Source organism: Ochlerotatus camptorhynchus, unplaced genomic scaffold (assembly GCF_037179485.1).
Source record: "Ochlerotatus camptorhynchus isolate MF236.1 unplaced genomic scaffold, CSIRO-AGI_Acam_v1.1 ptg000046l, whole genome shotgun sequence".
NCBI classification, from domain to species: Eukaryota; Metazoa; Arthropoda; class Insecta; order Diptera; family Culicidae; genus Ochlerotatus; species Ochlerotatus camptorhynchus.
The window spans coordinates 802,832-827,297 of record NW_027040537.1 but is presented as its reverse complement, the minus strand read 5'-3'; the positions used below and the strand labels follow the sequence as shown (position 1 = coordinate 827,297).

At 40.2% G+C, this 24,466-nt stretch overlaps 2 protein-coding genes across 2 annotated transcripts in view; both read right to left on the bottom strand.

The window, feature by feature from the left end:
* The window catches only part of LOC135716908 (adipokinetic hormone/corazonin-related peptide receptor variant I-like), a 221,250-nt gene that overhangs the window by 115,143 nt on the left and 81,641 nt on the right, over window positions 1–24,466 (bottom strand). The gene's annotated exons all lie outside the window — the stretch shown is intronic.
* LOC135715880 (uncharacterized) lies at window positions 626–24,394 on the bottom strand. Its single transcript, XM_065238861.1, has 4 exons — window positions 24,274–24,394; window positions 2,015–2,368; window positions 1,236–1,552; window positions 626–1,153 (listed from the first exon to the last, which is right to left on the bottom strand). The coding sequence occupies exons 1-4, from the start codon at window positions 24,392–24,394 to the stop codon at window positions 626–628; spliced, it is 1,320 nt and encodes a 439-aa protein (XP_065094933.1).

Below are 24,466 nucleotides of genomic sequence, written 5' to 3'. Positions count from 1 at the left end.
CACAAATACATTAGAATTAGTTGGAATGACAGATGTTCATGAAGATGAAGATGAAGTATTAATCAAAGGACAACATTTGTTGGAAATGGAAAATTTCTTCCCAAAACCAATGGATTCTTCTTTTCTTCATGTATTCAGCTCAAAACTTGTGAAAGAAAATTTTTCAAATGCTAATTTCTATAGACCTGATTTGATTTTATGTAAAATGGTTCCTATCAACCGTAAAGATAAAACTGTATTCATACCACTTATGCATACAATGGCAAATTTCATCTGCAAATGGTTATACGATTGGCATTTAAAATAATAGATAATACCTAATGTGAGCATTATATCAAGTAATAAAACTAAGAAAGCAGTTTATTTGTTTAAGAATCCAATTCAACAATTTTTCATTTAAAAAATAACAAGAAATGTAAAAAAATCATTGATAGTCACGACCGTAATACCCCGTTCACATTACAGCCTATATCACGTAATATAGGCTGTCTTGCAATGAGCACACATACATAGGATTTCCAGTGAAAACTAGATGTATGAGTGTTCATTGCAAGACAGCGTATATCACATGATATACGCTGTAATGTGAACGGGGTATAACTTTAATCCTTCATTCCGTGATCAATCATTCAGAAGAACCATCACTGTTGCCTGTAGCTTGGAAGTCTCCATCATTGCCTTCAGATGTATCAGTGTCGTTCGGTTGATGAATTGACCCTGTGTTCTCAAAGTCTTCCATATCCTCACCATCAGAGCCATTGTCATCAAGTTCGATGTCGTCTGTACCATTCATAGCACCTTCATGATGAGGCTTTGACCTTTTAACACCTCGCTTAGTACGACAAGATGACTTTCGCAGCATTTTGTTAGCAGATCGTGTCTTAGCATGTCTAAATAAGCGCGTTTTACAAAACTTCTCCAACTGCTGTTTTGTATATGTGGGGTCACCAATCTGAATAAGTTTTAAAAGCAGTTCCGTGACGTTTCCAAATTCACGGAAGCCTCGTTTGGATTTATGTCCTCTGTTCACGCCTGTCCAAGTAAATCGATTCCAAAATTGTCTAGTGAATAGACAATCTGCAATGACGTAAAACGCGTTATCTCCTTTTTCCACGTACGAATTAGGAACAATAATTCGGGAGAAAAATTCCATCTGGAAAAAAGATGTAATATTTTAAATTATGATACATTTGAATTCTTGAATAATTTATGAAACGGTTTATTGGAGTACTCACATATTTCATTTGAAGAGCATCATTTGTCAACTCAGCATTCCAATCGGTAACATGCTTCTCAGTATCAACAGGTGATCGTAACTCGATAACTGTGTCGTCTTTGGATGCCGTTTTATTCAATACCTCCGTCATGGCTGCTAGACGAGCAAAATTAGTCGCAAAACTTCTATCGACAGCTGCAGTTACCGCACGTTCTACTATGTTTTCGATGTGTATGTCAAGATAGCTCCGCATTGCATCATTGACTGAATCGAAAATATTTTGTTTAATAAGTGCATCTAGGTCCGTTGCAGTTTCAACTTGATCGGTTTCTTCACCTAAAAGCATATTTCATTATTTGTATTGTATTTTTATTGACAATGATTATAATAAAGCTGATAATCAATATTAAATTAATATAAAAACTCAAATACCTTCCACATCCATATTCTTGGTATAAGCCACAAAGTGAATGTTCTCTTCAGGAACATTTGGCGCAAATGATCGATTATCTGCAAAATGCATGCAATCAATAAATTTAATTCGGTACTAAGGCTGTGTTCTATTTTAAAAATTTTCACTTAAATTTGACACATTAAAAATAAATTAATCAGTTATTGATCGGTCGATTTTCGAGAAGGTGTCTGTCAAAATTAATTATTTGTCTGTCAAAAATATGCAAACTCACCAAATGGAACACATGAATCCAAAACACCAATAATGTCATTTAAATTTGTTAACTTCAACAAAGCAACCACAATTTTTTTTTTCAGTGTCAAAATTATTATTGAAGTTTTTACCTGGAAGGGAACTAGTAGTTTCCAGCGGCTTCAACTGGATCTGTTGAAGCATGAAATCCTCCGGCATACGTAGTATTGGTTCCTGGACAACGTTTGATGTTGATGACTGCTGCACAATTTGAACTGCTCTCGCTATTTCCGCAGATGTCTGGGCAATCGTTGTGGTTGTGGCAGATGGTTGAAGAAATGATTGGAAATCATCCCTTGGAGCTGTCACATCCGGCCGAATATTGATCACCGGTTCCATTGGCTGTGGTGGACGGACCAGTTTTTCCGGTGGCTCAACCGATAGTGCTTTAACTTTCTGAAACGAGCTTCGGGAACTGCAAGCTTGTTTCTCTTTGCCAACGATTGCTGAAAATAGTCACGTTAATTTATAATTGAACCATTTAAATGAAAACATACCTTTACAAAGTGAGTTGTAATCGTTCCGTTTTTCCGCTGGCCTCTTTTTTTTGCAGATTTCAGTTGCTTTTTTTTGCTTCAAAATCTGACACGTCTTTTTTTGACAGTTCTTCCACAGAAGCTTCCGCCGCTTGGAAGCTGCGGAATTTTCGTGTTACGATAACTGGTACGGATTTGGTTGCGCCTTTAAAAATCGTCCCTTCCTTCCGCATCTTATCGATCTTCTCGTTGTTCAATGACTTTGGCCACATTAGGAACTCCTTTTGTATCCAGCTCATGGGTACTGCCAGAACCTGACATCGGCCGTTTTCTATAAACTGCGCAACTCCGTACATCTGAAAGATTTGTTTTTGTTTTTAGTTTATTTAAGAGGATAAAGTTTTAATTCAACTTACTGTGATTAATCGACGAGAAGAAGTAGCTGTTTGATGCGATGAGGACAGTGTAGTGGAAAACGAATGTTTATTTACATTTACCGATCACTACTGATGAAGAGCCAGAGTAGCCAGTTATGTTATTTTGATATCATTCTTAAAGTTTATAATGTAACACATTTCCCTTTACATAAGAGTGAAGTGAATTGCAATAATCAACCAAAACTGTTTTTTATTGAAACTGAAATTTCTTATCACATAATAATCTATGAAAATGGAGTAATAATTGGTGTGAAGAATTTGTACTATTGCTAGTATCCACTGGTTTGGGAACATTGATTAAAAAGCATTTTGCTGCTGTTCCTTAATCATTTAGCGGTTCATTTAATGGTCGTAGCAGTGTCCTAATAATCACATATGTTATGATGTAATTGGGAATGCATCGTATTTCGATCAAAACAATGTCGTATAGCGTTACTGGCATATAAAATTATAATAAACTCAACAACAGTCTTATAAGATGTTGAACTTAATCTAGAATCTAATGATTTTGTAAGATAGACAAAAAATCGTTGACTGACCAATATGTATATGGACTAATGGATAAGTAGCTGCCATGCAGATATGAAGACACCAGGATCGAGGCTAATGTAACCAGGTATGCGTTGAGTTATTTAAAAAGTATGTGTTCAAACCAATTATCATGTAGATCATTAAAAAATTCTCGAATTTTCAGTAATATGTAATATAAAAAAATCCATATCATTTGATTTATACCCGCAGGATTTTATTTTTCGTAAAAGTATGGATGCAAATGAACTATCAATGCATTGCGGTTTAACCATGATTATATATATACATATATATATATATACACATCTGCGGATATGTTTTTTAACATATCCTATAATGTGTACAATACAGTAACTTGAAAAGTTATATAAGCTTTGATATATAATTGCATTATGCACGTTACACGTTATGCACAAGACGAAAAATAACAGATTGCGTAATCATTCTAATGAAATCATAAGACATCTCTTATACGATGTTTGCGCTAAATACTATTTGTACGTATATGGCCTCCACTTTTGTGCGCATATAAGGAATTCATGCATCTTGTACGATGCTTTTATATTGTATAAGGCTACAGCTAACTGAATTGCAACTGAGTAATGTTAACAAAATTGTTTGCTGGGCAACAACATCATCGGATAGAAGCAACTATCACCTTTCCTAAAGTGGTATTGGTTTGCGTGAGCGTACTTTGGTTCGCGTGTAAAGGGCCTTAGAAAGTTTGTTTACAAATGCTTTTGTGCCGTTATCAAATGTTATGCCTGATGTTTTCATATTTTTCATTTGCCTCTATCCAGCTAATGGCGGCCTGTTTGTATGAATAAATGTATCCTTCACTGTGATTTTTGACACTAACTGGAGGGCGTATGCAGAGACGATGTTTAATAAGAGACGCGCGAAGCCAAAAGTTCCAATCGAACCGTCAAACGCGGTTCCAATCGAGAAATGTAAACAAACACGAGCGCTATGTGATGAACTAGCCTACGGCTAAAAATCACAAAAATAAAGAAAAAAAAAAAAAAAAAAAAAACACGAGCGCTTCGCTACTAGAGATGAACTAGCCTAAGGCTAAAAATCTCTTAAATAAAAAAAAAAAAAATTAAATTTTTGAGATTTTAATAATTATAATTCAGTTTGCATATAAAAAGTGCAATTGGATGCTCTTTGACTTTTGGAATACAAATAAAACACAATTAATATTTTTAGAGATATTTTTTTTTTTATTTACATAAATGTCAAAAAGCAAATATTTGTTTTAAATTACAAAGCCGCTGATCGACTGTCAACTTTTTAATCACTGGATTTGTATGGCTGATGAATACAAAGTCAGAACACTTTGAACCTATCGTCTAGTTATACATAGCATCATCAAGGTAGCTAACCGGGTTGGAATATTATTGTTATTCACCAGCTGTATTCTCGTTATGTTCTCACGAAATAAGCGCTCCAGTCTAGGCTCCAGTCATAGCTGGTAAATATCACGGCCGTCATGTGACGATGAGAAAACAGGTCCTCTCACTATCACGTGATGAAACTACCTATCATTTTTCAATGATCAAGCACTCATGAGAATAATTCTTATGCGGTTTTGACATTAACATTTCTAACTTATTTAGATAAATTTTAGCACACAACCGTATGTAATAAATTATTAAGATTTCCTCGGTACAAGTAACATTAATAGCATTAAATGAGCTAGTAATAACGATGATCACAACACTGTCACGTTCTGTCCTGTGTGTGTGTGAGTACAATCCATCGCCCTCTGTACCGGCAGAGTTTTTATGGAAGAAACTTATCTGCATTTTCTGTATGTCGAATGTGCAAATATTTTTAGCCCTGGAGATGGAAGGTGACAGCTCTATCGTACATCAAACGACCCATTTCAAGAATGCCTGTTTCTGCACGTACATTTTGAGGTCATTTTCTGATACAATAAGCCCCGCAAAAATACACAAGTGTATTCTCACTTCCAGAATAAAAAAAAAAACTTTTTATTCTGGCACGTATTTAGTTATAAAATGATTGGGATATATGTGTAGAATAAAATAAAAAGCAAGTGTACTTATCTGGTTGTACCAATGTGATGAGTGAGTCTCCCTGGGGCAGGTTCAGTACCTTGATATTGAAATTGAAAACGACGACAGCGACGGAGAAGACACGCAGACGGATTCCGTCGTACAGCAGGGAGTTAGTTTGCCTTTTTGTCCACCAATTTGCTTGACTGCTGGATACAACTTTTCCGTCAGCTTCACGAGGAATTCAAACCGCGATAAATCGTTGATCAACTGAAAACTTTTCTCAAACCAATTCATTTCCGGTACCGCCATCGAACGATTGGAACTTGAAAAAGACTTGCTTCGGTTTTCTGCCACTCGGCTTGGCTGGTCGGCTGCTTCCCGGTGTGAGAGGGTTCTCATTGCAAATTGTCCACAATGTATTATTTTCCACAGCTCAGATTGTCGGGATGGAAGAGGTCTCGTAAAAGTCCCGGCTTTATGTGGAATGTACCGTCCACTAGTAGAACGTTCCACAGAAACTAACATTTCAGGTTAAAATCGTCTTCTTGAAAACTAAACTGGAGATTGTTCTTCATTAAAAGCACTTCAAAACGGGGAAGCACGAGAAAAAATCTTGACAGCTAAAATAAACACGACCGTACGCCCACACTGTCACGTTCTGTCCTGACGAAAAATTCGTTGAGGTTTTGAAGAAGATAGAGATTCATCGTTTTCTCATCCAAAGAAGTATCGCTGTAAATATCGCGTGAGATCTTTCATTGAAAATGACATTTGCCAGTCCTGGCTCCAGTGCAACAAAAAACATACAAACAGGCCCTGTAACGTTGATCAAGGCGTTTCCGGAGTAATCTGTCAAGATAGTTAACTTGGGGAAAAAAATTTAAAAGAGATTTTTCGATTACTTTTTAAAGGGACGTATCTGCTTTTGTAAACAATGCATTTAATCGTCGGTTTGGCGTCACTGGTAGCTCACTCACGGTAGTGTTAGCATGCGAAGGCGAGCTACCAGTTAAGCCAATTCAACGAGCAAATGCATTGTTTTCAAAGCAGATACCTCAATTCGAAAAAGAAATCGCGATTTCATTCATACAGGGTAGGAAGCATGAATCGCTGATTGCATAATTTTTCGCAACGTTCTGTAAAAAATATCCCCTCCAATCAGGCCTATGGCAAGGACCACTTTTTCGTGTAGACAACATCTCAGCAAGCTCAACTGTCAAACTAATGTCAACATCGTATGTTGTTGGTTGTAAACCTTGTAAAAGTTTTGTTTTGTTTTGGTTGTGCTTTTTAAGAAAAAAAACATCACGCTGTTAACTTAGCTTTCTCCGTTTGGGTAAAAAATTACGGTTTTCCGCGGTCCGTGAGTGAAAAATGAAGTGTGCTGTACCGTCTTGCAGAAAAGATTTTCATTCCGTTTTAAGACCTATGCACTCGAAACATCGTTTCCCGATAAAACATAACAGGCGCTTACAGTGGATCAGATCTATAGTTGTAGCGGAAAATGATATGTTGCAACAAGGTATCAACTTCGAAACTGCCAGGATATGCTCTGATCACTTCACACCGGAATCATTTAAGGAATTAGAAACCAAGAGAACGCTCCGTAATACAGCAGTTCCTACGTTATTTGGAAGTGATGTTGCAAAGGTCGGGTATGTATTTGAAAAATTGGTTTCTCAAATTACTGGATGAAGAGTGCTGTGATATCATACCTGATACGCCTGATATGGATTCAAATCAACCCCTTCAAGAAACGGCTAGCCTGGAAACGGAGAATAAATGGGAACTATTCCGCAACGATGATATCACTCATTTTGCTATAAAAACAAACATTGAGCAACTTGGCAAGCAAATTGCTCTTAAAATCATCTGCGAGCAATGCATTGAAGTGATTTCTAATGTTGACACACTCCTTCTGATTTGCAAGGCAGCTGAATTTGAGTTTAGGGTAAGTATATGGGCTAAGATCATCATCATAAGTATTCGTGGGTAAAAAATCATATTTTTTTCAGAACCTTGTTGGAACCGATAAGAACGTGAATGTGGGATTGCATTTCGATAACATGGTCATACATTCTGTTGCACGGAGCGCTGCAAATTTGGATTTCCTTTTGCCTTGTGACGACGATCATCAGCTCCACATGCTTCAACTGGTATCGGAAAAATATCTTCACACCAGAACTGCAGTTTACTCAAAGCAGATCATTCCATTCAAGCCTTCTAATCGCCAGAAGCTAACTAAAATAATTATTTTTGAAGGACACTAAATAACGGATAAAAACCAGGAATAAACTTGTATTCATGTATGAGTATAAAGTAAAAAGCACAATAAAAACGATAAAACACCTTCAGATTTTCCATCAACCTGCATCAATGTTTGGTCATCAATCAGTATTTGCTCCTGGTCTTGAAATCGGAACAGCAGCTGTTTTACTTTAGGCAAATCATCCTACGTATTGGCCCTGTCTCCTATCACTGCGAGATGAATTCACTAGACCGTTTCAGCAATTGGGATTCCGGAATTGAAAAAAAAAACAACAAGCATTTGCAATTGACACCAAGGTTGCAAAGACTCATTTCAGCTAAAATAATGTTTTTCGGAATAATAAAACCAAAAGATGGTATGATGGCATGTTTTACTTGTAACTTACAAGAAGAGGTTACAAAGTATGCGTTGGAAACATAAAACCTGTAAATTTTGCTTTCTATGAGTCACAATCAGCGATTTGCTGATCGCTGAGTGAGTGAGTGAGTGAGTGAGTGAGTTTGTGAAAAATCGCTGATTGTGACTCTCATGAAGTGAAATAAACAGGTTTAATATGTCAAACACATTCTTTGCAACCTCTTCTTGTATCCTACCAATTCAAAATTTGATCATGGCATCTAATTATTTCATAATTTAGCAAAACATTGTTTTAGCTGAAATGAGTCTTTGCAACCTTAATTGAAACTCTTGTGAAGAATCATTTCAAAATACTTACTAGTCTTTTAAAGTTTTAGTTCCAAATACATAATGTAGGTACTGTTGTGTTTAGCAGCGTCTTAATGTTCCTATTCATCAGCAAGAATCTGATGTGATCAGGGTAGATGACTCCGTATATCCCGTATATCCAGACGATCAGTTTTTGTTTTCGGGAAATTGTCAGAGAAAACAAGTCTTGAAACGATAAAATCGTTTCGCCGAGACATTTTCTGCCACTGGCGCATAATGTAGATCCGGAAAACGATTAAAATACGATGGAAAATACAATGAAAGTACCGAAATCACACGAATTACTTTGAAGACTGCTTTTTTCTAGCTTTGCGCCGTAGCTTCAGCAGAACTTGTTGTATTTCGCGTCAAATCAAAACAAACCAATCGACTTCTTCTTCTTCTTCTTCTTCGACTATTTGACAGCTGATAGCGGGCCCAAATCAATTTGTGCCCGGGACATGGTGCCTACTTTCATTCACTGTTATTTGGTATAGGGATGTCAAGGGCCTGCCTCCAATGTAGTCTATTTGGTTTCATTCAGTGTTGTCATGAAATGATTATTCAAATACTTTGTTGGAATACCGATACTACCGAAACGATTAAAAATATATTTGCTCAAATTTAAAGTCACTCGAAGTAAACACAAAATTGCGGGTTGCCAAACCTTAAAGACAAAATATTTTTGTTGGCCGTGCAACCAGATTTACTTTTATTCTCTCCGCGCGTCTCTTATAAAACATCGTCTCTGGGCGTATGTTGTTTCATTTTCTTCTGTTCCTGGGAGAGAACCTCTAGATAGCACAGTGAAGGATACATTTATTCATATAAACAGACCGCCATTACCGAGCATGGAAAGCTGGATACGTTTTACGGTACTACACTTATCTATAGTTGAATAATTTCCCAAGGCAATTTGTTTTGAATCCACTTCTCTCTTATCCTAGACCTTCTCTACATGATTCTCAACGATTCAACAATCAGCAATAGCAATCAAACGATTTCCACTTCCAGTCACAAAACGAACATATGTACCTAGTAAACGACGACAGCTAGACCATAAAACGCATATATACCCACAGCCATGCTTGAAACCAACATCAAAGCCCAACAAATCACATAGAAAACGTGCTTGAGAGTACATAACCTTAAACACCTTTCGGAAACGACTTTCCTCGAGTATCCATCCATTCGTACTGTCACTATCAGATTTCTTCCAAAATCAAACGACAAGTGAACAAAACACTCTTGTAATCTGATCCGCTCCATGGACCGTCTAATAGCGTTGCAAAAACAAGAGTGTTTCATTCTCCAAGGTTGAAATTAGATTACCTACACGGCCAATGAGATCAACCCACATTTGGGTTCAGTTTACTCATAAATCGCAAAAAGTTCAGGAGCCCAGCGATTAGTAAATGTGCCTCATGTTTTTCCAGGAATAAAAATCCCGAGTACGAGAAAAGTAAGGATCGGTACTACTCCTAGACTGAGTAAGATTTTCGTCAGTTTTCCTCATTTTCCAGCAAATTTACTCATCACTAAGTTCCTGCACTTTTTGCGATTAATAAGTAAACTGATCTCAAATTTGGGTTGATCTCATTGGCCATGTATTGGAAGGAAAATCGCAACGCACTAACATTGTGTTCTATCTCGTTCGCAGTCCCTTCTGTCGCCATTTAGGCTACCTTAGGAAGAGTGGAAAGATTAAATAGATATTGAACTCGAATTCCGATCGACCGTAAATTGTCAATTTCGAAAAATCCCGAATGACAAACCCAAAACATTCGTCAGTCTCACTCAGCACAGTCTCTTTATGACACCAACGTTAAAGCTGGGCTCATTTGATCAAATCAGTTGAATTCAATTGGCTTGAAAAGATGACCCTGGTTCAACTTTTTTCAATTCAAGTGAGTTGATCAAGTCAGTTGAATGGCATGGTTTACACGTTCAAGTCAGTTGAATTCATTCCTAGTTGAACACTCAGTCGGTTAACAACGTCCCGGTCTCAGTCGCGCGGCATCTAGTTTTTTTCGGTGTTTTTTCCGCCCGAGCGGTTTTTTCACCCCCCCATTGGGTGCCCCAAGTTACCAGTGTACAACAGAGGAAGTGGAATTCCATGGGCCGAGCCCCTTGGAGTTGCCATCCAGCTTTAGTTCACCCCGGTAATCCATCCGGTCGTCAAGCCATTTTTCCATCATCGTGCCGACCCACCAACACCAATCATCACCACCAGCAGCAGCAAACGGACCATCTAGCTGCAACGGCTGATAGGTTGTTTACAACCGGCATAAGTATTAGACAATACATTTTGCAAGTCCATTGCCTCCCTATTGTAGTTTAATTTTGCCTCGTGGCGCGTGACTCTGTCTCTCACCCCTGGTAGGGGAGTATGGGTCATAGTGAGACAACTTTTTGCAAGTAGATATAAGTTTTTTTTTTTTTTCGATTTTTTTTTTTTTTGATTTGTTCGTACGTCGGGCAAAAAATTTAATTACTTGTAATTAAAATTAATTAATTAGTGAAGGTTTTAATTTTTTTCCTTCTTAAGTGGTTGCGCACCGCTTTTGCGCAACACTTATGGCATCTTCCGATGCCTACGTTACGCGAACCAGATACTATGAACCGTCTTCGAAAGGACCATGGGTTGTCTTTTTTCGGCCCAAAAATAAACCTTTGAAAACTCTCGACATAACGAGAGATTTGCTGCGTAAGTATCCGGGAATCTTGGTACACAAAGAAAGATTCAACAAACTGCGTGTAAAAGCACCGACTTATGATGTGGCAAATAAAATTGCTGACCACGAGCTTTTTAGTGTTGAGTATAACATCTACATCCCTTCTCGAGATGTGGAGATAGAAGGCGTGGTCTCCGACGCGAGTCTGACTGTCGAGGACTTGAAACATGCCTCGGGAACTTTTAAAAACTCGACATTCGCTACCGCGCTAGTGAAGATACTGGATGTAAGGCAACTGCATTCAGCATCTTTGCTAGACGGTAAAAAAGTTCATCAACATTCAGACTCGTTCCGGGTGACTTTCACAGGTTCAGTTCTCCCAAACTTTGTTAAAATTGATGGTGCTTTTTTTCCGGTGCGACTGTTTGTACAGAGGGTATATAATTGTACCAACTGCAAAAGGCTGGGACACTCGGCCAGCCATTGCGGCAACAAAACTCGTTGTGGCAATTGTGGTGAAAACCACAAAGAGGATTCTTGCCACAAAGAATCAGTAAAATGCGCTTACTGTGGCGAGAATCCTCACCCTTTGCAGGAGTGCCCGATGTACAAACAGCACTCCGATAAAGTGCAGCGTTCAATCTCTGGACGCTCCAAGCAGACATATGCTCAAATGTTGAAGGCTGCATCAGCCGTCCAAGATGCAAACCAATTTTCGGTTTTGTCAGTTGAAGAATCGGACTCTGACTCATCCGATGAAGGTGATTCTACGGTGGTACACGCACCTTCAAAAATGGATGGTTCCTCAAAAAGAAAATGCCCCTCCCCGAAAGTGCGCCGTAAGAAAACTAAAGTCACCTCCAGACGATTGCCAAATTCCCAGGGTAATGGGGATGAAAAAACAAAACCGAAGGCTCCTGTTGATCTAATCCCTGGATGCAGCAAGAATTTTCCGCCATTGCCCAACAAAGATAAAAAAAATAAAAAAGCTGCTCCTCAAACTTCTCAAAAGAAATCCAAGTCCGAACGAGGTTTGCTAGCTTTTTCGGACATTGTGGAATTCATCTTAAACATGTTCAACATACAAGACCCTCTAAGAAGCTTAGTTTCTGCCTTGCTTCCAACGTTAGAATCATATCTTAAGCAATTGACTGTTTCATGGCCCCTCCTTGCATCAATCATATCTTTCGATGGATAATTCGTCGAACGAGGTTGAAGATATGATCACTGTGCTACAGTGGAACTGCCGTAGTCTAGTGCCTAAACTAGACTCGTTCAAATTTTTACTTCACAATTCTGATTGTGATATATTTGCTCTCTGTGAAACATGGCTTTCTTCCGATAAAGAACTCAACTTCCACGATTTTAACATTATACGCCTGGATAGAGACGATTCTTATGGAGGAGTACTTTTAGGGATCAAAAAGTGCTACCCTTTCTACAAAATTTCCCTTCCTGCTCTATCCGGCGTCGAAATCGTTGCTTGCCAAATAAATGTGAAGAACAAAGATCTTTGCATAGCTTCAGTATACGTTCCACCAAGAACCTCCATTAGCCGTAGTCAACTCTGGAATCTAGTTTCGATTCTTCCATCCCCAGTATTAATTCTGGGTGATATGAACTCCCATGGTACTGGGTGGGGCGATCTATATGACGACAATAGAGCGGCTATTTTTTACGATTTATGTGACGACTTCAATTTGACTATTTTGAACACTGGTGAAGCGACACGTATAGCAAAACCTCCGGCTCGAGAAAGCCGACTCGACCTATCTTTGTGTTCAAGATCGCTATCATTGGATTGTCAGTGGAAGGTTATCAATGATCCCCATGGTAGCGATCATTTGCCAATCATCATTTCAATAAAGTGTGGCCCTCACTCTGCAGAACCATCTCGGGTTCCATTTGATCTTACAAGGAACATCGACTGGCAGAAATATGCAACGGCGGTGACAATCGGTGTCGAATCAATAGATGCGCTTCCACCATTGGAAGAATATCGATTCCTAGCCGATTTGATTTACAAAAGCTCACTGGAAGCACAAAAAAGAAAAGTTCCAAGTGCACCCTTTAAAAGGAGACCAGCCACACCTGGTTGGGACGAAGAATGCACAAAATTGTATGTAGAAAAATCTGATGCTTTCAAAGCTTTTCGTAGACACAAAACCTCCACTTACTTCGAGGAATATTCAAAGCTTGAGACAAAGCTGAAACAATTAATCAAAGCAAAAAAACGCGGTTATTGGCGCAATTTCGTCGAGGGACTCTCACGAGAAACCTCAATGAACACCTTGTGGAGGGTGGCTCGCAACATGCGTAACCGCTCATCTTTCAATGAGAGTGAAGAATACTCCAACCGATGGATATTCGATTTCGCTAAAAAGGTCTGTCCGGACTCAGTTCCAGCACAAAATATTCTTCGAGAAGCGTCTCCTAGCGGCGGCTCTCTGGATAGACCATTCTCAATGCTGGATTTCTCTATGGCTCTTCTTTCATCGAACAACTCCTCACCGGGAAGCGATATGATTAAATTCAATCTTCTGAAAAATCTCCCAGATATCGCTAAAAGACGCTTGCTAGATTTATTCAATTCCTTGCTAGAAAACAACATTGTACCGCCTGAATGGAGACAGGTCAAAGTAATAGCCATTCGAAAACCTGGCAAACCAGCGTCTGACCATAACTCATACCGCCCGATTGCGATGCTTTCGTGCATTAGGAAATTGTTGGAGAAAATGATCCTTCGGAGACTCGAACACTGGGTCGAATCAAATAACTTGCTATCAAATACACAGTTTGGGTTCCGCAAGAGCAAAGGAACAAACAATTGTCTAGCGCTGCTTTCCACAGATATTCAACTGGCCTTTGCGCACAAGGAGCAATTGGCTTCAGTATTCTTGGACATTAAGGGGGCTTTTGATTCAGTTTCCATTGAAATTCTGTCAGACAATCTGCACAGATGTGGACTTTCTGGAATTTTAAATAATTTCTTGTACAATTTGTTGTCAGAAAAGCAAATGAACTTTTCTCTTGGACAACTGACAACTTCCAGAATTAGCTACATGGGCCTGCCCCAAGGCTCATGTCTCAGCCCTCTTCTTTATAACTTTTATGTCAAAGATATCGACAACTGTTTGGCAGAACAATGCACGCTTAGACAACTTGCAGATGACGGTGTGGTTTCCGTAAGAGGTCCACATGCCGTGGACTTGCAAGGACCATTGCAAAGTTCCTTAGATAACTTGTCTTCTTGGGCTAGGAATCTAGGGATCGAATTCTCGCCGCAGAAAACTGAACTGGTAGTGTTTACTCGAAAGCGGTACCCAGCCCAAATGCATCTTAATCTTTTGGGCAGAAACATTACCCAATCATTGTCTTTCAAGTACCTTGGGGTCTGGTTTGATTCAAAGTGCACTTGGAATGCCCATATTACGTATTTGAAGCAAAAATGTCAGCAGAGGATCAACTTTCTCCGTTCAATTTGCGGCACATGGTGGGGTGCTCATCCGGGAGACCTCATAACGCTTTATAAAACAACTATTCTCTCTGTTCTAGAGTACGGCTCTTTCTGCTTTCTCTCGGCAAGAAAAAGTCACCTAATAAAATTGGAACGAATTCAATATCGTTGTCTGCGTATTGCTCTAGGCTGTATGCACTCAACGCATAACATGAGTCTCGAGGTTCTGGCAGGAGTAACACCCCTCCAGAACCGTTTCTGGGAGCTTTCTCTCAGAATACTAATCAAATGCGGAGTGACAAACACACTTATAATTGCTAATTTTGAAGAAATTCTTGGGCTGAACACACAATCTCGATTTATGAGAATCTACCACCACTACATATCATCAGATATGTGTCTTCCTTGTTATACTCCAGATCGTGTTCACTTCACCAATCGCAGTTCCTCAATTGAATATGATCTGACCATGAAACAAGCAACTCATGGGATTCCCGATCAACTTCGACCTATTATTATCCCACGTATTTTTACTGAAAAGTACCAACAAGTCAATTGCATGAAAAGATATTTTACAGACGGGTCCCGTCTCAATGGATCCACTGGCTTCGGTGTCTTCAATGAAAACTCTAGCGCCTTCCGCAAACTTCAGGAACCTTGTTCCGTTTTTGTTGCTGAGCTGGCAGCAATCAACTTCGCATTGGGGATGATTTCCAACATGCCCGCAGACCATTACTTCATCTTCTCGGATAGTCTCAGTTCGATTGAGGCTATTCGGTCGATGAAACAAGGTAGGCACTCATCTTATTTCCTTTCAAAGGTAAGGGAGCAGATGTGTGTGCTGGTCGAAAGATCATATATGATTACCTTTGTATGGGTCCCCTCACATTGCTCAATCCCAGGCAATGAGAAGGCGGACTCTCTCGCAAAGGTGGGCGCGCATTAAGGCGAATTGTATGACAGGCAAATTTCACACGATGAATTTTACCATTTAGTGCGTCAGAGTACCTTTTCGAGTTGGCAAACCGATTGGGACACTGGAAATCTTGGACGGTGGTTACATTCAATTATTCCTAATGTTTCTTCGAGAGCGTGGTTTAAAGGCTTGGGCTTAAGTCGTGACTTCATTCGCGTGATGAGTAGACTTATGTCCAACCACTACTCGCTAGATGCTCATCTCAATAGAATAAACCTCGTGGACAGCAACATCTGTCGGTGTGGAAACGGTTACGATGACATCGAACACGCAGTTTGGCAATGTACGGATAATGACGCCGCCAGAGAGCGACTTTTGAATACCCTCGAGGCCCAAGGAAGACAACCCTATGTTCCTATCAGAGACGTGTTGGCAACCCGTGATCTCTGCTATATGCAGTCCGTTTATGTTTTTCTTCAAATGTCTAGTATAAGAATTTAATTCCTTTTGTCTTTTGTCTCTCTTTATTAGTTTTTGTTTGTCTTGTCCCCCCGTCTCGATGAGTCTCATCGTCGCCCACTGGTCACCCACCATAGCCGGTCGAACTCCGGACGAAGCTAGAACAGCACTACCGTTCATACTGGCGACAACGCTCTGATGAGACAACGAAACCCTACCCCAAGCTCCTCCCCTGATCCTATCCTTCGAAAATGTACCCTTCTAACCTCGAGTAAGCCGCGAGTAATCGGCCCAACTCCTACTAGACATAGAATTAAGTGAATTTTGTTACACACAGTGAACAATGAATTATCGGCTCCGTAAAGCTAACGCGATTGAGCCTTCCAAATAAACGAACTAGATAAAAAAAAAAAAAGTCAGTTGAATTCAACTGGCTTGATCAATTGACTTGCCCTGGCTAAACCCAGCATAAGATTTGGTGTGTGTGTGTGTGTGTGTGTGTGTGTGTTGTGAAACCGTCATCCTTTTCGATGGCAGAGAGGCAACAAAGCACAGTAACCCTTCCATTGGGGTGCTTGATTTTGAAAAAAATAAATTAATTTCTGTTTTTTTTTCCTTTGGTTTGTTTTTTCCGTTCCGATCTTGTTTTCCGTGTTGAGCACCAATGCAACCGACGTGCCAGGAAGGCAGCTCCCACACCTGGACCCTACCTATCGACCCATCAACTCATGAACTGGGGACCAACGGCTTTACTTCCCATCCGAAGGAAGGCATGATCAGAGATGTTATGCCTCAGAACATCCCGGCGGCGCCGACAGGGATTGAACCCAGGCCTGCTGGGGTGAGAGGTAATCACGCTTACCACTACACCACCGGCGCCGTTATTAATTTCTGTTAGGCCACGCTGCAGTTCGATTCATAACCCCAACATATGAACCTGTGCAAATGTTGGTAAATATTGATGAAGGTTTAGAGGTCGCACCAATGATTTTAAATTTGTATGGGAATTACTATGGGTTCATTTAAAAAAAATTCTACTAGTCCAAAAGTTGAAGAAAAAATTCTGTTATTGTTGTTGCGATCAGTTTGACAGCATATCAAGAAATATAAAAATGCGAAAACAAAATGCAAAATAGATTGTAAATTTATAGATAAATTGATAAGGTAAATTGATAGATAAATTTTTGCCAGACAACAACGCCAATTACATCACAACAAACACTGGCTTGTTGATCATTGTCTTGCCAACCACAAATTAATTTTTATCAACGTGCTTTGAAAGTGTTGTTTTTGATTCAAATAATAACTATTGTGCACATTTTACAGGTAGAGTATTCAATTTTTCTTCTTAGAGTGTGGAGTGGATACAAGATACAACCGCTCTAATTTGTTGGTCCAAAATCAAATATTCGAGGCGCTTTCGCTACTGGATGTTAAATGGAATGCTGACGTGATTTTGGAATGGATTTCAAGCTGGCAAAGCCGTAATGTATGTTCATATAATAAAGTTTAGTGAAATTTAAATAAATATTCATATTGTGTTTGTATTTACAAATTTTAGGGTCTTGAAAACGTGGTAATTCTTTAAACAAATAGCAGCAAAATGCCCGAAGACAAGGAACAGAAAGCGGAAAATACTTGTGGGACACCGGCAATCAAAATCGAATCAGTGGAAGTAGATCATGAGGTAAGTAGTATTGAAATCTAGAACAATATTTGTTGTACAGTAGATCATGAATCCTGATCATTTCTTTTAACTACCGGACGAATTGAACGATGTTCAAAAGACAGCACACACCGAATTAGAACCCGAAGACTCGATAATCACACAGGAAACCCAACCTGGAACCTACTCATACTCAGGGAAAGAGATCATTCTAGAAACCCAACCCGAAACGGAAGCAGAGGATAGAGACATTTCTACACCTGCTGATGAACCAGTATGTTGAATAATCAATAACCAAGCCATATTCCATGTGCAGTGTTTTTTTGTTTTCAAATAGGGGAATGTACGTATTCTCGGCAACCTAAGCAGCGACGTTCTTTCTATAGCCTTTTTTCTCTAAGAAACGCACACATATGCAGTATTGGTTTGTTTACAATCTTTTGCTGCCAGCTGCTCTAACAATTTCAGTCGAAAGAATTGTCAAAAACTGTTTTGAAACGCTTTTACAAAGCTCCAATCTTCTCTAGTGAGAGCGAGTATTGTCGGCAACCAGTTTTTCTTCGGCAACCGTTCCATTTGAACTGCATGTAAATCTGCTGTTCTATTATCAGCAACTCGAAATCAGCTACAATTTGTAGTGCGTGTGTTTCATTTCAAGAAAACCCTGCTAGATTGCTTTTTCTCAGTGGTAAAAATATAGTCAAATTGAAGCTGAAAGCATAAAGAATCGTTTGCATGCATTCAGCGAAGTGTTTTCGTAAGGAAATCCAGTAAAAATAGTGTTTCAATTTGTGTTGCCGAAAATAGTCTGTCATGCCGAAGCCGTCATTTCCCCTAGATAAAATAGTTGATATTCTGCAATGAAAATAATAATTATTTTTCATATAATAAGATGCAGCTCTATGTTTCCTCAGCTCACAATATCAAGTTTGATGAAACACTGAAATTTCAAGGTTATATTAAGCAAATTTATATTTTTATCTCTAATTACTAATAATGTAAGGATGTAAATGTAAAGTGTAAAGTGTGATGTATAACTAACATGACTAACAATAAAATGGGATTACGAGAAAAACAAAGGAAAGATCTCACCCGATATGTTGCAAAGGAATCCATGACATCACGATGATTTCGAAGAGCTCCAACAGATATGCTGCCGCTACTTCTTCAACCGGTGTTAAAAACAGCACTCTTGCCTTTCGGTTCTCACACAGCAGAGCAAACCCCATCAACCACGAAATACACTCTAGAGGGATCTCAGGAGAGAAAAAAAGGACTACATCCACTTTCCATCACCAATCACTCGCGACGGCAGCTCCTAACCGGCCCAATCAACTAGCGACCAACGCCGAAATCAGAACCAAACCAGGGATGTGTTCATAATTTATTATATAAATAATGCTCATGTTTAAAGTTTGCCATACAAGTGTATCCACGGCACTACACTGACCAACAGACGATCACTTTTGTAAGCCGTAAACTCGCTGATTCACGGCAACGTCAACCACCGAATCACCACCAAAACTCGCGACGGACACATTATCAGCACTTTGCCCGGCTAATTTGCCAACCGGACCGTGTTCAAACTCGCACACGGTGACGAGACTCTCGATAGAACTACACGATAAAAGCGTGACATCCGAACACGGTGAACCGGCCTCCCGGGAGGCAATCGCAGGCACACTTACGCTAGTTACAAAAAAACATCCGTGCAAAGAAACGGATCCAATAAACGTCACTCTCGCGAAAGCACACCCGTCGTCGTCGAACGGCAAAAAAAGGAATCGGTGGGCAATTTTGTGATACGGAATTTCCACAATAAACCGGGAATGCACGAATTTCACCACATCCAACTGCGAAACACGTTAGGAGCACTTTTGGTACACTTTCGATCGAACACACTTAATTTTTTTTTTCAAAAATAATTGCGAGTAAACCAACATGATCACCGCGTAAATAAACTAAAATTAAAATTATTACTCGCGATGCCACAAATTTCTGGTCCGGGAGAAAAAATCAAACAACGCAGATAGCGTCAAATCTTCTGTTGCTTGCAAACATGATGAATCATGTTTTCTTTCTCGATTCTAAAACTTCTCGGAAAGCGAGAAAACCACCAATCAAACTCGTATAACCGTCCGGGAGGCAGAGTGCCAGCGCTAATCTGGCAAATGCAACCGAAAACTATTAATGCGAACGCACGCATAAAACAGAGAACAAACTTAAAACACAAACGTATCCAAAGGCATTCGAAACTGAACTGTGATGAATGTCAAAGGTGCATCTTGTGTGACAAAAATCATAAATTGCGCGTGTGAAAGGTAAACAAAGCGTGTAACGCGAGAGAAAAATGACATCCGCAGATATAATGAGAGAGAAAAGGAGAATACTGTAAAAATCTGATATTCGAAATTATCGTGAGATTTCCAAAAATATCTTCAGCCTAATAAAACATAGAATAACAAATGCACAACACAGCTTTTTGACATAAAATACGTCTTATGGTAAGGTACAGGGGGTAAATCGTGAATCTAAAATTGCAACCGTTTTGAAAAGGTGTTAGGTTTTGAACGTTTGTAACTTTGTCATTTATAGATGAAATTAAAATCCAAATGCACCATTCGATGTAAAATAACTAAAATAATAAATAACTTGATCATGAGGTAAGTAGTATTGAAATCTAGAACAATATTTGTTGTACAGTAGATCATGAATCCTGATCATTTCTTTTAACTACCGGACGAATTGAACGATGTTCAAAAGACAGCACACACCGAATTAGAACCCGAAGACTCGATAATCACACAGGAAACCCAACCTGGAACCTACTCATACTCAGGGAAAGAGATCATTCTAGAAACCCAACCCGAAACGGAAGCAGAGGATAGAGACATTTCTACACCTGCTGATGAACCAGTATGTTGAATAATCAATAACCAAGCCATATTCCATGTGCAGTGTTTTTTTGTTTTCAAATAGGGGAATTAACGTATTCTCGGCAACCTAAGCAGCGACGTTCTTTCTATAGCCTTTTTCTCTAAGAAACGCACACATATGCAGTATTGGTTTGTTTACAATCTTTTGCTGCCAGCTGCTCTAACAATTTCAGTCGAAAGAATTGTCAAAAACTGTTTAGAAACGCTTTTACAAAGCTCCAATCTTCTCTAGTGAGAGCGAGTATTGTCGGCAACCAGTTTTTCTTCGGCAACCGTTCCATTTGAACTGCATGTAAATCTGCTGTTCTATTATCGGCAACTCGAAATCAGCTACAATTTGTAGTGCGTGTGTTGCATTTCAAGAAAACCTTGCTAGATTGCTTTTTCTCAGTGGTAAAAATATAGTCAAATTGAAGCTGAAAGCATAAAGAATCGTTTGCATGCATTTAGCGAAGTGTTTTCGTAAGAAAATCCAGTGAAAATGGTATTTCAATTTGGGTTGCCGAAAATAGTCTGTCATGCCGAAGCCGTCATTTCCCCTATCACATTAAAACCTACTTTTTTCCATTATTTTCAACAGCACTCGGACTATTAGGGCTTTTGATCTTATTTCCGTCCTACTACGCAATCCGCGTTTTACCCGAGGGGGGCGACACATCTAAATCTCAATTCTAGATGCTCAAAAAATCTTACACTAGCGAATCAATCTTCGAAAAATCATCTTTCGTTTCTCGCATCTACTTGCATCGTGCTTCACCTTTTTGCAGGAAATCTTCAAAATCGACATAAATCTTCCTTCTATCTACTCAGCGTGCGTTCAGCTAGCCACAGCAAAACACAATCTTTTCTGCATCGTAGATAGAGTCGTCCCCCTCGGTTTTACCTCTCTTTTTTGAACGGGTTTGAACAAAAAATGGAATATTTCTGTCAAAGATGACTTCTAAATTTATTCACTTTTCCATACGTACCGTTGGATTTGATAAAGATTCACAAATTGTTGAGATATTGTTTAAAATCTAATACTCAATTCCGTTCAAACGCATTGAAACGTCGTTAGATTTTCTTCGTCCTATGAATAAACGTAGAAAAAGAAACGCTTCTTTTGTTTTGAGAACAATGAGCGTAAATATTCATGCAATGCGTTCTAATGGGATTTATTTTGTAGCTAATGAACTAACGCATCGGAACAAACCTATTTTTGATTTGTGCACGGTGAAATCATTGATATTATTGATCTTTTCTGATAGATAGAACGGAAATGGGCAATTACGACGAAGTAGCGCTCTACCCTACTTCTCGCTAAACGTACTCAAAAGCCTGCTGCAAAAACAGTGATTGGCGTACTCAAGATCCAGAAAAACGCAAACGTCAAGCAGTTTTGGCATGACTTTCTACCAGCGATTTCACAAAACTGGACCAACTAATTTATATTTTTTATAAAACGCACAAATGTTGGCTACTTTTCTCGAGGTTCTAGAAGGAAAAATCTAAAAAAAAATGTTTTATGTCAAAGTTCGAGTGGTAGTAAACGTCATTTCAACTGCTCGAATGAAGTGGTTAATTGTCGGAAGCCAGCAAGAAGTTTGTGACCGATATCGTTGCTAGGAAGCACCTCGAAAGGAAGAAAAAAACCATCGCTGATCAGTTGGAAGTTTATGCGAACGTAATCATCAACATTTATAATATATATACAGTGGTGACCCGATTTTGTCAGCCCCCGATTTTGTCTACCCCCGATTTTGTCTACCCCCGATTTTGTCTACCCCCGATTTTGTCAGCTTTTTTACCCGATTTTGTCAACCTATATGATTCAATTAGTTTTGGTTGAGAGGGACTGTTTTGTACAGTCGTATTCGTATTTTATTGATTGTCGAGCTCAATAATGACATTTTTCGAGAATTAAATGTGCGGTGGTGGTAAGATCAAAGCAGGGGGAAGGGGGGTTGAGGGGCTAGTTGAAAAGTATGTACGTTATGTATGTGTGTCTCTCTCTGTGTGTGTGTTTTTTTTAATAGTAAGGAAAGCTTCAAAAGCCCGGCCTGTCACTGTGTTGCGTGTTTGTTCTCCTTATGGCACAGTGTGGGACTCTTAACCACTAAAACCTTACTCACCGCTAGCCACTATCCCCCCGGAACTGCCCTAGAGTATTTCGTCAGTGGGGGGGGGGGCTTTGCTTAAGCACTTCTCTTTAGCTCAGCTAGCCGGCGTTGCTAACTCGCTGATCATCTCTCCATTTTCGCTGCAGCTCCGACAAAATTTGCGTCACTGCCCTGCTGACGCTCCACGTCCTTTCATCTCGGCACATTTTACTGACGACATTTCTCGCGCTAAGGGCCGGCATCTCCACTCGCACTGCCTCAAATCTTGGGCAGTCGAAAACCACGTGCTCCGGCGTTTCGTCCACGTTTCCACACTCCGGACAGAGGGGCGACGTTGTGTGTCCAAAGCGATGCAGGTACTTCCTGAAGCAACCATGACCAGACAGGAACTGCGTCAAGTGGAAGTTGACTTCGTCGTTATTGAAGCTTAGCTTGTCATCGAGTATCACTCCAATATACTTCAGCACGCGCTTTGATCAACAATCAATACGAAACTAACGATTTTAAATTGGCTCACTACTTGACTAGCCTATTGGTCCCAAGCAAACGATTAACGTATCCCATTCTAGTCAAAATTCTAGTACTACGCAATGTTTGTTTTGATTCGCTATGAAAGTTTGACAGATAAAATGAGGGGTTATTGGTTTTTCCTATTTTTCGAGGGGTGCTTCGATTAGCTTGGGACCGAAGAGAAAACCAGAGCTGAGCCTAAAAGTTGAGCACGTTATTTCAGGACCTTCTAGTCTTAGAGTTACCTCTATGCTTTGATGCTATGGCGTTCTCCCCGACGGTAATTTCTGCTCGCTGAACAGCTTTACAGTTATTGACCAATAGCACATCCGTTTTGTGGTGGGCTATCTGCAGCTTCGCTCCTTGCATCCAGTTGGAAACCGTGTCGATCGCCTCGGTTGCCAGCATTTCCACCTCTTCCAACGTCTCGCCTACTACCGCCAACACGACGTCGTCCGCAAATCCTACGATCTCGACTCCTTTGGGCAGCTTCAGCGGTTAGCACGCCGTTTTACATCGCGTACCAGAGCGTTGGGCCAAGGATGGAGCCTTGTGGCACACCCGCCGTGATCCGGATTGATTTCTCTCCCATGTTCATCTCGTAGACTAGAACCCGGTTCTGGAAGTAACTCCTTATAATGCTACACAGGTAATCAGGAACCCTCATTCCATGCAGTGCTTCGGCGATGGCCTCCCAGCTGGCGCTGTTGAATGCGTTCTTCACGTCGATCGTTATCACGGCGGAATATCGATCTCCTCTCCGCTTCTGTTTAGACGCTTTCTCGGCACTCTCGACCACTGTCCGAATTGCATCAACCGTTGATCTCCCTTTCCGGAATCCGAACTGCCTCACCGACAATCCATGCTCACTCTCCGTGCATTTCGTTAGCCTGTTTAGGATGATCTTCTCCAATAGCTTTCCGACTGTATCCAGCAAGCATATAGGCCTATACGATGCTGGATCCCCCGGTGGTTTTCCGGGTTACGGCAGCAGCACTAGCTTCTGTATCTTCCATCGGTCCGGGAAGTGACCTTCATCCAGACACTTCTGCAGCACTATCCTGAACATGTCCGGGAACGCCTGGATTGCCGCCTTCAACGCCACGTTGGGGATTCCATCCGGACCGGGAGCTTTCTTCGTCTTTAGCCCTTTCACCACTGCTGCGAGTTCCTCGTTGGAGACTTGTCTACCTTCGGTGTTGTCTTCCTCTGCCTCGCCGTACGGTGTAGGTGGCCAGGTCATTTGGTCGTGCTTCGGGAAAAGTCCCTCCACGATGGCTTTCAGCTTGTCTGGGCACATTTCAACGGGCATCGTTGGACCTCTAAACTTCGCCAACGCGACTCGGTATGCGTCACCCCAGGGGTCGGCATCAGCGTCTCGGCA